At 32.6% G+C, this 14766-nt stretch overlaps 4 protein-coding genes across 12 annotated transcripts; 2 read left to right on the forward strand and 2 right to left on the reverse strand.

Moving 5' to 3' along the window:
• Window positions 1-107: 107 nt before the first annotated feature.
• Window positions 108-5843, reverse strand: Trp1 (translocation protein 1). The gene is made up of 6 exons (XM_033328629.2): window positions 5741-5843; window positions 3177-3309; window positions 2163-2609; window positions 1338-1685; window positions 1165-1268; window positions 108-1071 (listed from the first exon to the last, which is right to left on the reverse strand). The coding sequence occupies exons 2-6, from the start codon at window positions 3210-3212 to the stop codon at window positions 900-902; spliced, it is 1107 nt and encodes a 368-aa protein (XP_033184520.1). The 5' UTR covers window positions 3213-3309; window positions 5741-5843; the 3' UTR covers window positions 108-899.
• Window positions 3734-4906, forward strand: MED18 (mediator complex subunit 18). The gene is made up of 2 exons (XM_033328635.2): window positions 3734-4251; window positions 4324-4906. Exons 1-2 carry the CDS (start codon window positions 4049-4051, stop codon window positions 4769-4771), a joined length of 651 nt encoding a protein of 216 aa, XP_033184526.1. The 5' UTR covers window positions 3734-4048; the 3' UTR covers window positions 4772-4906.
• Window positions 5362-10968, forward strand: LOC117154023 (RNA-binding protein 1-like). Of its 9 annotated transcripts, XM_033328637.2 has the most exons (7): window positions 5362-5515; window positions 6221-6434; window positions 6589-6678; window positions 7234-7281; window positions 7417-7464; window positions 9830-9916; window positions 10298-10968. In XM_033328637.2, exons 2-7 carry the CDS (start codon window positions 6226-6228, stop codon window positions 10299-10301), a joined length of 486 nt encoding a protein of 161 aa, XP_033184528.1. In that variant the 5' UTR covers window positions 5362-5515; window positions 6221-6225; the 3' UTR covers window positions 10302-10968. The 9 variants fall into 9 exon arrangements, with proteins under 9 accessions (XP_033184528.1, XP_033184529.1, XP_033184530.1 ...); XM_033328638.2 differs by lacking the exon at window positions 7417-7464; XM_033328639.2 differs by lacking the exon at window positions 7234-7281.
• On the reverse strand, window positions 10961-14551 carry LOC117154015 (protein-lysine N-methyltransferase SMYD4). Its single transcript, XM_033328620.2, has 7 exons — window positions 13953-14551; window positions 13097-13625; window positions 12430-12752; window positions 12074-12282; window positions 11829-11953; window positions 11491-11700; window positions 10961-11402 (listed from the first exon to the last, which is right to left on the reverse strand). The coding sequence occupies exons 1-7, from the start codon at window positions 14263-14265 to the stop codon at window positions 11081-11083; spliced, it is 2031 nt and encodes a 676-aa protein (XP_033184511.2). The 5' UTR covers window positions 14266-14551; the 3' UTR covers window positions 10961-11080.
• Window positions 14552-14766: the final 215 nt, after the last annotated feature.

Consider the following 14766-nt stretch of genomic DNA (forward strand, 5'->3'; position numbering starts at 1 on the left):
ATATAAATTTCAGATCTTTTCATCATTTATTTCAATATAGCTAGAGTCACGATTCGCGCATCTACAATGATCAAGATGATTATTTTGTAATAATAATATAATAATCGTTACAGTAATAATAGGAATAATTATTATCATTGGAATTTTTACATAAAAATACAAATTACAATTTGTTGTACGAAATCTGTGAAAGATCAGGTCGTGGCTCTGCCAAAAACAAACTCGCTGACAGAGTGAACAATTGATTAAAATAAATTTATAGTCTTGTTCTTGGAGATTCTATTTATCAAGCACTGTACAGTTTTGAAACCTGAGAAAATCGTATTACTGAAATTTAAAATTCACTATTATTGCTTTGCGATATAAAATATCAAAAACGATTTCCAATCGGTTCAGGAAAGCCTCGGATGCCCACATCAACATAATTGTACGTTTTAGTAAAAATTCTTATAAGTGAAATTTACACACTTAAATAAATGATTATTAATAATGATTAAAATAAAAATACATATTTAACTGAAATTTCAAGATTGATATTCTTACAAAAATTTTCTTTCTGTAAAATACAGATGCGATTTCCTTGTTCAATTGGCTGTAATATTTTAAATGCAATGCAAAGATACGTATTAGTATAAGCAATAAATGGATTGAGTTTGCTAAATTTGTATACCGTATTTCTATTAATATATGTACTGTATCTTCATTTTTGCTTTGAATGATATTCAAAATTAGATTTTTTTTACAAAAAAAATCGTACATATCTTCAAAAGTTAATAATTATACATAAATCCTTATGTGTGAACCTGTATGCGATTTAGTCAAAATTGACAAGATTCAATTATTGATTATTGTGATAATTATTAAAGATAAATAAAAGCTATTTATTGCCAATTCCTATTTTAAATCATCACAAAATCTCGACCTGTGTTAGATTTTTCACTTTCGGAACCTTCACTACCCTCTTCTCCTTCTCCTAATTCAGATGGAGGAAACTTGTTTTCTTCGCTAGATAAAATTTCTTCAATTTGAGTATGTTCTTTAGATAATTCTTTAATACTAGATTTTTTCTCTCTATAAAGGAAATGTAAAATAAATACAACATATTCATAATAATAAAAACTTTGTAAGTCTGATATTTTTATATTATAATAAATTTCTACTTACAATTGTGTTGATGGTGTCTCTTCAGTATCAGAGTCTTTTTCTTTCTTTTTCTTTTTTTTACTAACTTTTTTGTCACTTTCAGATGTGGAGTCATAATATTCATACTGAAAATACATTTATACATGCATTCATTGCATTTGTTAGATAATATAAAATTAAAAGCTGATACATACTTGATAAAGTGGCCAGAATGAAGCAAAGAATCCAACATCTGCAGTTAAATTAGGTAAAAGCCAAAGATGGCATTTGCCAAGTGTTGGAACCCATAAAAGGCAAAATACAATTAATCTAATAAATGCTAATGCCAAAATGAATACAAGGAATCCAGCAGCTGCAACACTTATGTAATATACACCGTGACGGATTGATAATGGCCACAATGGGAAGAGACAAACACCAACTGCACCTAAAACTACAAGGCCTCCGAAGAACCAGTAGTATATAGGAACTGTTTCATATATCCAGACATATGCATCGTTGCAGTCAACAAAATATTGTTCCATATGCATTTCCAAACGTACCTACATTAATTAATAATTTTTTATATTACTTACTTTTCTGTATCTTTTAACATTTATTCCTTTCAGCACTAGAATTCTTGATAATGTATATGCACTGTTCATTAAACATTTAATCTGATAGCATTTTGATTGAATCAAGTATTTATCTTTTGAAGAATGTACTTGAAATTACTTTGATACTATGCTATAAAATACTCGGTGAAATAAAATAACATAAGATTAAGCAAGTAATACCATTGAAATAAGAAATAAGGAAACCTATGTAAGTAATAGCAAATATGACTTTAAAATAAGATATATACACAAATTCATGATGCATATTGTAGTTTTATACAAGTACATACATATAGATTGATTATATTTCTTAAACTCATATATGAATTCATAGCACTGAAAGGGTAATTAATAATAACTTGTCTATAAAAAAATTGAACATACTACTAAATAAATAAACTGTCACTTTCGCCTAAAATTTACCTTTGGCTTTTTCTTCTTTTCTTCAGTTTTATTTTCATTATCTTTTTCACCTGTTGCATCTTTATTTTCTTTAGCCTCTTCCTTTTCTTTTTCAGTAGATCTTTTTTCTTTTTTATTTTCCTTTACCTTTTTCTTTATTCCACGTATTTTATATAGTTCTTCTTCAGAGATTACTACCTTTTTTGCTCGATGAAAGAATTTATGTCTTAACATCAAATCTAGAAATTCTGTAACCTGTTCACGTGTCTCAAATTTAGTTTTACTCCATGGTGAATTTTCCAATAAAGCATCAACTGCACGAGTGCCAGTAAAATATTCAACATTGTGATTTCTATCAAATTTTGTTTTTTTCGATGGTACATTGTTACGGATCCATTTAGCCACTGCATATTCTTCCTTAGATGGTTTTACAGGGGCAACTTCATTATCTACGCTTGATGTTTCTTGCTGCAGAAGATTAAGGCTTAATTTTTTACATTTCCATGTTACTTTGTAAATATTTCATTAAATACATATAAATTATAGAACTAGATATAGATTTCATTATTATAAATTAAAAATGTCCTATTTTTTTTATGCAAAACATTAAATTCAATTGTAATTTTTTATGCCGTACAAAAAACAGGACAGTCAAAGTTTAGACGGTACAGATGGTAACTCGCATATACCGGAATACAATTAAAACGATTTTCGAACATCTCTGTAAAGAATCCCCATAACGTAAATAATAAGTTTCCACGAAGAACGTAATAAAGTAGTTTATTAAGGAACAATTGAATCATATAATTAAAGTTAATTCACGAATTTTGAATAGAATGAAAATGATTTGTTTGCTACGTCATCCGTTGGATTATGTTACAACACTTATCCATATTGTCACGTGGTTTGAACTGATAAAATAAAATGAATTTAACATCAAACGAAATACTATACTTTCAGTCACCAAATAAACATCACAATTTATATGTAATGTTAAATAATATTGTAATAATTGCAGCCATATGTGATGCTTACATCCTTGCGCTTCTTGCTTTTCCTACGCTCCGCCATGTTGTAAATTCCGTTTTGCGCTTGCGTGCTCAGCTTTATCTACCCATCAACAAACGTGGCATGTGCTTCTGCGTAACATGCTAACTGTAGTAGCCGGCTATTTAAATATGTAGACATATTGTTTGTTTTAAGAAAACGGTATAACTAGTTTTTTAAATACATTAGTAACCTAATTTCTTCTAATTGTAATATCACTATAGTTATCAGTATTTCATATTATATTTTATGATGTTTAATAATTTTTATGTATTTTTATAATTTTACTTCAATACATCTGTTTATAAATTATGGACGCATTTTTTCGAAATAATTATTATAGAAGAAACTGTTCTTAATGAAAATTTGAGTAATTTACATTTCTTGTTCTTAGCCTTTTGATACATATTTGTGTACAAAAATATATACACATATATGTAATATTAAATTAATGACGGAGAAATTCAGATTATTACAAATATTTCAAAACGATGAGTTTTATTAGTAAAATAATGATAGAAATGGAAGAACGTAAAAGAGTTAAATACAGATTATTAACATACATATAACAGCATATATGTATTTCTAAAAAATAAAACTGTTTTTTTCTATTTCTATACCGCCATAATTCTATGTGAAGTTAGCTGTTTATGAATTGAAAATTCATGATCAGCTGTTACATGGAATAATATTTCCAATTACCTTATATGTACCAGATTATATATTGATAATTATTATTACTAATAAGAGTAATAAGCATTAAATTTTACATTAATCTATAAAAGTGAACATCTGTCAAACACTTTTCTATTTTGCAAAGAGGAGAGATTTATTTTCAAGAAAAGTTTCTAACCCTAAAAATGAGTGCACCAATAAGTACAGCAATGGATAATTTAACAGCTGCAATCAGATCTAATATTATTCCAAATCAAGAATATTTATTGCAAGGATCTGTGTTAGACAGTGCTGTGGAAGTATTGCTTCATAGATTACGTGGTTTATGTGATAATGTAGATACTGGGCCAGAAACCTTTAATGATCATGAAATGTGTTTTAGCATCAGGTATATAAAATAATTTTACAAATATTATTTTATTTATGAATCTACGTCACTACTTAATGCTTTATATTTTAGAGGAGCTGAACAACCATTACTTTTACGTGTAAGAAGAGCATTAGATTATCAAGATATGCCATGGCAATTACGTTATATCGGTCAACCTGAATTGGGTGACAAATCAAGACCTACAATCGTTAGAAGTAGCTTAGATATAGCAACTAGTAATACTGTTGTTGACTTTTTAACAGAACTTGGATGTAGGCTAGATTTTGAATATATTGCACGTGGTTATATGTTTCGTAAGGGTAGAATGAAGGTTACAGTTTCCAAAATATTTAAGATGGGACAACAAGGAAAAATACCTGAAAGTATGGAAGCAATATCTCAAAGTTATCTAGTGGAATTGAGTGTTTTAGCACCTAGTGGCCAAGATGCAATAGCTGAAGATATGAGAATTTTTGCAGAACAATTGAAACCCTTGGTACAACTTGAAAAAATTGACTACAAAAGATTTGTTCATTAATATAAAAATTATAAACCAGAATTGAATTTCAAATTATATTTGTGTAAGTCTTTCTGTAGAATTGTATATATAAGGAAATTTTTTATAATTTAAACTATACGAGAAATAAAAATTGTTATATTTTCTATAATTAAATTATTATTCTTATATATTTTTACGTGTGACCTATACCATAAATTTAATTATTGTGTAGTAACATATATACGTATGATACGAGAAGACATGCACATTATATGAGTACATAGATATTCTATTGTTTATATGAAGTGAATCAATACAGAGTATTTATTGATTTTCATGAAAAATTATATGGCACTATCGTTTTTTTTTAGATAAATAATTAAAAGCTTTCTCTGGTTATAAATGTACGTTATTGTTTAATGTATTAATTTTATTGCATAATATTTACAAGTAATCTATAATTAAAATAAGAATAAATATTTTAGATTTGTATTAACAATCTAAATATTGCTCAAACAAATTAATATTTTTAAGTACAGGATAGTAAACATTTAAAAAACATAATCATTGAATATTAATACGTGATGCTAAAGTAGAAATAAACTTTCATTTGACTAGGAAGTAGAAAGCAATATACACCAATGCCATCTTAGAAAGGAGGCCACGGAAGAAGATTAACGCTACATACGCCACCATTTTGTGAACATTTCTACTTGTGCAGTACGAACGAAGGGTTGTGTGTTACGAGACTACGAAATCCACCGAACCAATATATATATTCAAGTAAGTAAAATATAATATTTTATCGAAAATAGATACACACTTGTTTATTTGTACTTTGTTTTGAAAATATTATGCGCAAATAAGAAAATTGCTTCAAAAATTCCATGGCGTCAGTTTTTATTCCGACAAATTCCAAAATGCTTTTGTAATATGTATACATTTATGCGAATAAAACCAAAAACAAAATAATATTTGTATATAGCAATAATATTTCAAATAACATACGTGATCTACATTCCTGAATAAATCCCGAAATAATTAGTCCTCGTTACTGCAGTAAATTGAGAGCACAACATGGCGGTATGCCGACTTTCCCTTTTCAGTATAATCGACTAAGTTTCGTGACTGACTCGATTGTAGATTATTGAGGTTATTATATAAGATAAACTTGATTATGAAGCAGACACATGCAAAATACATACCGCTTTTTAGCTGTAAATATTGTATACAGCAGTATTATTTTCGTCACCGGTCGATATTTTTTTAGTATAGGTAAACTGACAGTGGGTGTCGATTTATTCTCATAGGCCGTAGGCCATGGGCTATTGAATTCGATAATAGGTCCATCAAGGACACTACCTATTTATATGAAATACATCAATTTTCAAAACACACGTACTTAAACTATTGATTCATTAATCAAAACTTATGTTGATAACTTGAAATTTATTTTGTTATTAATAAAAGAAAATTTGTTCTTTATAGACGCAATGTCACGTTATCGTGAATGGGATCCTTCATGTAAAGTTTATGTTGGTAATTTAGGAAACAGTGCTAGTAAACATGAAATTGAAAGTGCATTCAGTAAATATGGTCCACTCAGAAATGTGTGGGTTGCAAGAAAACCACCTGGTTTTGCATTTGTGGAATTTGAAGACCCACGAGATGCAGAAGATGCAGTTAGAGGGTTAGATGGAACGTAAGTGTTATGTAGTAATTATTGTATATATACATATTGCTATATGTTGTTGTATATTGTATATATACATATTATGTATATATAATTAATATGTAATAACAATTTTATGAATTTTAATAATAAAAATCGTTTTGTATTTTTTATTATTTTGCAGACGCTGTTGTGGGACCAGAGTGAGAGTAGAAATGTCTTCAGGAAGAAGTAGACGTGGAGGTGGAAGGAGATCAGGTCCAAGATATTCCAGGTAAGAAATCTTAAAATACTGAATATCCATGTTTTACAGCAACATTTGAGCTACTGCAGATGACTAAGTGTCTCACCAAGTAGGTATTACAGTGCAGTTATCAAATAAGAATGTGAAGAAATGATGCACGGGTTTCGGTGAATTTTTTTATGCACAGAGGATGTAAATTGTTTTTTTTTTTTTATTTTATATAGGAATGCAGATAGAATATATTATATACTATATTTATTTGATATTATCGCTCTTCTGGCTAGTACTCTTATGAAAATTGCAAATTAAAGATTTGATAAATTGAAATAATAATTGTATAAAAAGTTTCTTTGAGCATCATAAAATATTTTTATATAAAATGTGAAAATTTACGAGGGTTAGCCGAAGAGCAACCAAATACACTGCATGGGAAACCTAAACGGGAGATGCTAGGGTAAATTTTTAGTTATGGCAGAGGTAGCGATCTCATATATAGCTCATTTCTTTCCCATTGTAATCTCCTTGTGAATATGCTTAGCGAACAACAGGATTCACATACCATATATCTTTTTGACAAACTTATAGGTCCAGATCTTGCAGTCCTCGAAGGAGATCACTGGGTCGTTATCCAAGGTAAGATTTTCCCAGCCCTGTTAACCGTAATTTTCAGGTGCGAGTAGACAAAAGAAAGAAATCAAAGCGAAACATGGCGATTGGCAACATATGAGCAGTCTGAAACATACAACAGTTTTTCTTAATTTTTTTTAGGTCCTGGTCAAGAAGCCCACGGAGATCGCCAATAAGCCGATATTCTAGGTAATCCCCTTATGTTTCATAATTTTATCAAATTTTCAGGGCCTTACCAAGAACAGCCAATCTACAAATTGCAAGTAGGTATTTACAAGTACCGCTTGTATTGTGATCATCGCAATTTTGCACGCAGAATCACAATATATCATATAAAACATAGAATAATTCTGATCGAAATGTATTGAACACTGAGAATTGCGCAATTGTCACGATTGGCGGTTAAATATTGTTAATTGATTGGCATAAGTTGGAGAGGACAGGACTAAAAGAATAGATAGGCTGAGGACGAAGAAATAACTTAGAAAACTGAAAAAAGACAATCGAAAATTTGACGTCCAGAATTAGTTGGCAACTACGATGCTAGTTTGGTGCATAAAGAAAAACACCGGTGGCAGATAAAAGTAAATCATAGCGGTGTCTGGTGTTAATTTTACCAGTTTAAAACAATTTGTTTCTAGTGCTTATTGTGGTCTTATTATAGTATCTTATGAATTTTATTTTGTAAATGCTTGGAATTAAGTTATTTGGTATTTGAAATTATGATTTTAACAATGCATAGAAATTGTGTAATAAGCAATTGCAGTTGATCATTTTATTTGAAAAATTTTGTTATGTATTCAGGTACCAAGTTAAGTAGAAGTTACACATCCAATTTAATTAAATAGTTCGTTATATAGTAAAAGATTTTGATATTAAAATTCACTAATGTGCAAATATCTCATGCACTTCGTATTTTGATCACATTTATTTATCGTACACGCATTGACGCAGTTTTTAATTGTTCTTATTACTTTTGGTGTATTAGTTGTATAAAGTTCAATTTTATTATTTTTTTAAAATACGGTTTCTTAGCATACTGCACCATGCGTTGCGATAAGTATATAAAGGATAATTTGATACATCCATCATATAAATTTAATCAGATCAGTTGCAAGTAGAGTCTTTTGTACGCATTAGAGTGGGCAGTCTAGGATAATCGTAACGAAAATATCACTGACGAGTGATACATGTGCAATTTTGTGAATTTGGATTAAGGAAAAAAGTCGTGTATACCAATAGTGGCCAGGAGTATGATAACTTTGATGGTTATATTGCTAAAACTGACGTTTGCAGATTCTACCAGCGTCAGCTCCTAGCTCTGCTCGTCTCCCCGCCACTACTACTACTACTGCTACTACTACTACTACAGCCACCGTGAAAAAAAGTCTAGCAATCAAAACTGAACAAAAAAAAAGCCTGCCTGCCCACTAACTTCCCAACCAGTCACCATCAGTCACCACCAGTCACCGGTAGGAGCCAAGTCGTCCGTCAGTTGACAGTCCGATGCTGTCCGTCAGTCCGTCTGTTCCCCTTCAAAAAGACTTCTTCGGGCTACCTCAACCTCTAGCGGCTAGGAGCATCGTGAATCCATCGAACAGCCGACGCGATATGAACGAATACTTCTGTCAAAATCTCGGCGCGTCAGTCCGTCCGTCCGTCCCAACTTCTACTACTACTACTACTACTGCTACTACTACTACTCGTCAACCATCACGTTAAACTTAGCCGACAACGCGACCGCCACTTCTCTTCGACTGAGCAAAGCAAAATGATCACCACCTACACACCATCCCACCACCACCCAACCAAGTACCACCACCACCAACCACCACTACATGTTCACAGTTGTCTGGTATTTCACCGATTTTCAAAGATTTTTTATCTTTTTTTTTCTTTTTTTTGTCTAATTGACGGTGTCATGTTCTCTGCAGTCCAATGACAGTTTCTATTAATTAATTATGTTTATTCAACAGATTTTTAGCAAACGGAATAGAAGACACTGGTTAATATTTCTTTTTAATTATTTTAGTGATATGTTGGTACACATTGGACCAGGGAACTGCCGCCTGTTACATAATATGTATTTATAAAGATATATATTTACATATATATCTGTAACAGTTGTAAAAATTTATTTTAACTAAATTAATCCTACTTTCGTTTATTGGTTTCTCATTATTGGTGAGATGTCATTTTGTATTAATTATTGTGTCTAACTAGTTTTATCACCCCTTAGGCAAATAGGAATTAGCCAGTCCTAATTCTATTACGGTTGCCTTGCGATCATTTTTGTACCTATGTGTTCAACGCACGATGTTCTGTTTCGTCTCATACATCACCTAATATAACTACGTTTAATTTTATATTATAATATTTTGGAGGAATATAGAGCGTGATTTAGATGCGATCTTAGGTGGCATATATCTCACAAAGATAATACCATCTTAATGATAATGACATAAAACTTGAGACAAAATAGAACGCCGTGTATTAATAAATTGTTTTCCAAACTTTAATAAAAGTGGTATAAAATGCTTTTTTAATATTTTAGGTCAAGATCCCGTAGCCCTCGCAGGAGATCACTGAGCCGTAGCCGTAGCCGAGACCGCCGTTCTCGTTCGGATTCCCGTGACAGACGGTACTAATATTACCACAAATTAAAAAAACGAACCAGAAAAAATATATGTATAGAAAAGAAGCAGAGATCGAATCTTGCACTTGCAACATAAAGAAAATTGTCATCGTATGTGTTTTTCTACTGTTCAACGTGGAAGAAAGATGAAAGAAACTCATGAATTTATAGCATTCCCAGTACTTCTTAACTAAACAAAGTTTTAGTTTTCGTCTTCAGAGTTAATATGCGATAGTAAGCATACTGAAACAATCGTGTTGCAAGAATTCGCCTGTTCTATTCTCTTTACAATGAAATTCCCGGTTTCCAGTGCAAAAAAGCGATGTAGTGAATTTACATCGAGGATCAGGTGTATATTTTCTAAATGTTTTTTCTATTTACTTACAGTTAGGTGCTAAAAGTGTTTGAGAGAACGGATCGACTAAATGTGCCGGATGGAAGATAAAGAAAACCGATTTTATATGTACATAAAAAAGATAATCGTTACCACGCGTACATATTCTGTCGAAGCAATGATAATACGATTAAAAGACATTCATAAGAGATATGGAATAATACACGTACATAATGTTTAGCATTTAAGTTGTTAACACTTTGTACACGCATAAAACCTTGCTTATGTGCGTAAAACTTAGACACATATACCCAGGCGTGTGTAGTTGGTTTCACATGCACGATACATTTTCACCGATGCATACACATTATGTATAGAAAGGTATTTTACACGCAACAAAATTATTTGTGATGTAAGCTATCGAGTACGATAAATCTCTTACGGAACGTACTCATTGCTTCAAAGTGTACGGGTGAGACAAAAAGAATTCGGTTGCAATTATGAACAATTATAACGATAAGCATAACAGTGAGACATTTTTATGTGAAGAAGTTCATGAAGAAATAGAAGGAACGGCCGTTTTACGTTGTATTAATTATTTTGTACTCTTACGAATTTAAGACTTTAAAATAAAAATGTATGGTATAATTATTTTGGCTTTCCTATTGCAAATAGCAGTTTGATGTTCATTAAAAGAAAATAATAAAGTATCGAAGTAATAGCACATCGGAGTCGTATATTTCATATTTCTTATCCCATTAAATATTCAGTTAAAAAAGAAATTATCACATATATATTGAAATTATTATATTTGGTTACATTGACGCTGTGAATTCTTAAATATAAGAAACGTTTCCTAAAGGAAGCATGCATAGTCGAACACCTTGTTGACAAAGATGATAGTCTCTTATGGGTAAAGCAAGGGTTTCATCTAGAAGTTTTAAAATTTCTAAATAAGATTTTAACGCTTCTTGGTGCTTCCCTTCCTCGAGGTTTCTGGAAGCAGTTCGAAAAATGGCATCTGTGTCTTGCAAGGCTTTTAAACCTTTGAAAATATTAGTATTTTTGCCACATTTGGAACATCTGATCATGAATTCGTTTGTGTCTGCTTTTATAGGTAGAACGTTTCCGCATTCTTTACCAGTCTCGCACTTGAATCTGAAAAAGGATTGAAATATTTCATGCCTTTAATTTCGAGCCACAAAAGATTAAAGATTTGAAATAATCGTATCAAAATAAAGAATACCTTAGAATCGTTGGATCGATTTTTTCCAAAGTAGGCCAATGTGCTGTACATGCTTCACAGTTGCAATCGAACCAGTATTGTACTCTTAGTTTCCGTTTCCGTTCAGCTTCGGGAATAGTTGTAAAAATTGGGCCGTAGTTTTCGGAGATTTCCTCTCCTGCTGGAATAGTGCGAATTGCTCGTACAACCATAGTGGTACCGATAAAATACCTATGTAGCCAGTGATGATTATTTACGATTTACTATTTCATAATTACTATCCTAGTAATTAAATTATGGACGATTGTTATTATGAATTTCATTTATATTACAGTTCGCAATCATAGGTTTCTATTTACCTGATGATACCAGGATTGCACGAATGATTAAATAGTGAAACTGTCGAGTAAACACCCCCACCGATAAATTTGCTTTTAGCTTTTGCTAAAATATTGCTACCCTTTGGTACAGCTAATTCCGATATCTGAGAATGAAATGTAAACGTATAAATGCAAACAACGCACAAATATATAAAACCTCCGATTCTATACTTGATACTAGTTTTGTTGAAAAAAAAAGGAAAAAGAGAAATAACACGACTTACTTCATGAGCGTTAAATTGTATTAACATTAAATTATGTAAAATCAAACTGCCTATGTATAATTCACCATCGGAGGGTATCGCTTCCGCTGAATCTGGGGTTTTAACCCATTCGGGAAAGTAAGGGCTTCGTTTTAAAAGTCTCAATAGCCAAGTAGCTATATAAGTTCTATGAAAAAGATCTTCCGACGTTCTTTCTTCCTCGTGAGTTACTGTACGAAGAGAAACATAATTGAATACTGTGCATATATTTTTCTCAATGAATATCTATTAGTAAATGTATTTAATATATTAAAAACATCATGATATTAAATTTATTCCATCAAAATTGATGGAATAATAATTGATTAATTGATTACTTAATCCATAGATAGCTTCGAAGTCATCGTGTCGACGAGGTCGCTGTGTCGAAGTCTCGAATCTCCCCTTCGTAGCTTTAAGCTTATCCTTGAGCGTCAATAATTCTTCGAAGGGTTTCTGAACGATTGCCTTTAAAGCTAAGAAACAGTTTACAGAAGTTTCCGAGAACCATAAACTGGGTAGTATCGTGCATTCGTTTTTATGAATCTCGGCATCCTTGTTTCTGCAGGGAATACTACAGTAAGCCACGAAGTTGCACGTGTCACAGCTAGTTGGTATCGGTACGAATATTTTCGCGAAACAATGATGACAATTGCTGAGTCTGCAATGAAATTATATAAGTCTTAATATTAATCAAGTATAATTTCCCGCACTGTTTCCGAACAAGTCATTTGACAATTGAATGGAAATCTCGAATAAGGGTCTGTGGCACATTTTGGTCAAAATTGAATTAACAGTTAAGCATTGTTCTACAATTCCTATCGACCGTTTTAATACACACAGCTTGCAGAAGTATGGTCAGAAGGCAAATCAACGTTGAATACAAGCAGCACGTTAGGTGTTTGAAACTTATGAAATTTAAAACGCGCTAGTTTTTCCAGTATTTCTCGAAACGTGCTAAACGTGCTTGGACTCTTTTCGAGGTTTTTATTCAATTAACCGCACCTGTATTCGGCCAACAAGACTGCACAATGTGGCTTCTCTATCACTAGCGTTTCCCCAGGTTCGATGTCTTTAGTAGCAACGGCGTGTCTACCTATGTTACCACCTTCATCCTTAATTTCAACCGCTTTGCTGCAGGAAGGATACAGAGGATTGCAGTCCTCGATCTTTAGAGTCTTCTTTTTAGGCTCCCTAATCTCTTCTTTCTGAGGAATTTTCGACGTCTTCTGTGCCAGCCGATTACCTTTGTCTATCACAGCAAGCATAAGTCTAATGTCTGCCTCGAGCTTCTGTTTCTTGTCCAATGATAGTTTCGCAGTGTCTAATGCTTGCAAAGCGTTCCTGAATGCTAGCACAGCCTCGTCGTGTCTTTTTAATCCGAGCAAACATCTAGCGCGTCTTTCTTGAATTTTATAATGTAACTCATGCGGATATCCGACGCGTAAAGCTTCTTCCGCGTCTGTTAGACCGTAACTGTACTCTTCTAGGTGGTAAAGCGTTGCTGAACGATTCGCCAATATAACGCCTAAGTCTGAGGAACAATTCGCAATTGATTCGATCGTAGTTTTTAAAGCAAAGTAAAAGTTCACGTCGAATTTACGATTATACCAAAGATTCGAGACTTTCGCTGTCTGGTATCGCGTGATTATCAAAGTCGAGGCGAAGATCAAGTTACGTTAAATTTAAAACGCATCGACATAATTCTAACATTGTTATAAAATCGGTGTGCGATGAACTGGGCGCGTTGACAGAATAGCTTACGTAGAGATTGTGAAACGATCAATCTTACCGAAACAAATAACGCGTAGAATGTTAACGTTTCAACAGCATTAAATGAATAGCAGCGATCATCGATTACCTTTCCTAGGTGCTAGCAGAACCGCGTTCGAGTAAGATCCTAGCGCTTTAATAAATTCACCACGTCCAAAATACTTGTTACCAATATCCTTAAGTTTCACAGCTTTCTCGCTGTTCTTCAGCAAATCTCCCTCTTCAGTAACTCTCACAGGCAGATTATAAATCACTGGATAACGCAGTAGGAAACGGATCCTTTCCGAATTTTCATTCAGAGCTATGAATTTTTTCATATCCTGCGGGCTAACCGCATTTTGGAGCGCCAGGAAATTTGACCGGAAGTAATCACTGACTCCGCTATCGTCCTCCCCTAACATCTTTTTCTACGCTTCCAATTAATTTTCTGTTGCACAAAATACTTTAATATGTTTCACGTACGTATATAGATAGCGTTCGATTCATGCGTGTTCACTGTAACACTTGCCGCAACTTCTTTTCATGGTTTACCGTACCGTTTTTGTGAGGACAGACGTTAACTAATTACCAATTATAGATTTAAAGAAATCTTTCGTTTCGTTCGATGGTCCGTTTGATCCGAATAAATGATCTCGATTACTTCTCCAGTTGGTAATTTGCGATCGAATGACACGTTGCCGGTCGACGATGCTGGGACTTACTGGCATCACCCAAGCATCCAAAAACCACGTTCGTCTATTTCGGTACGTGCTATTTCTGCTGCTTCGAGCCGTAGATGTGTGCGATACAACGAGGAAGTTCGACGGGAGCATGTGTAATTAGCGTGTAATGAAATTGTTTTACAAACCGAGTCCTTTGACACGAACTTGTTGAGATTAGTGTTTGAAGCGGAGCCATTAATT

This window comes from Bombus vancouverensis, chromosome 3 (assembly GCF_051014615.1).
Source record: "Bombus vancouverensis nearcticus chromosome 3, iyBomVanc1_principal, whole genome shotgun sequence".
NCBI lineage: Eukaryota > Metazoa > Arthropoda > Insecta > Hymenoptera > Apidae > Bombus > Bombus vancouverensis.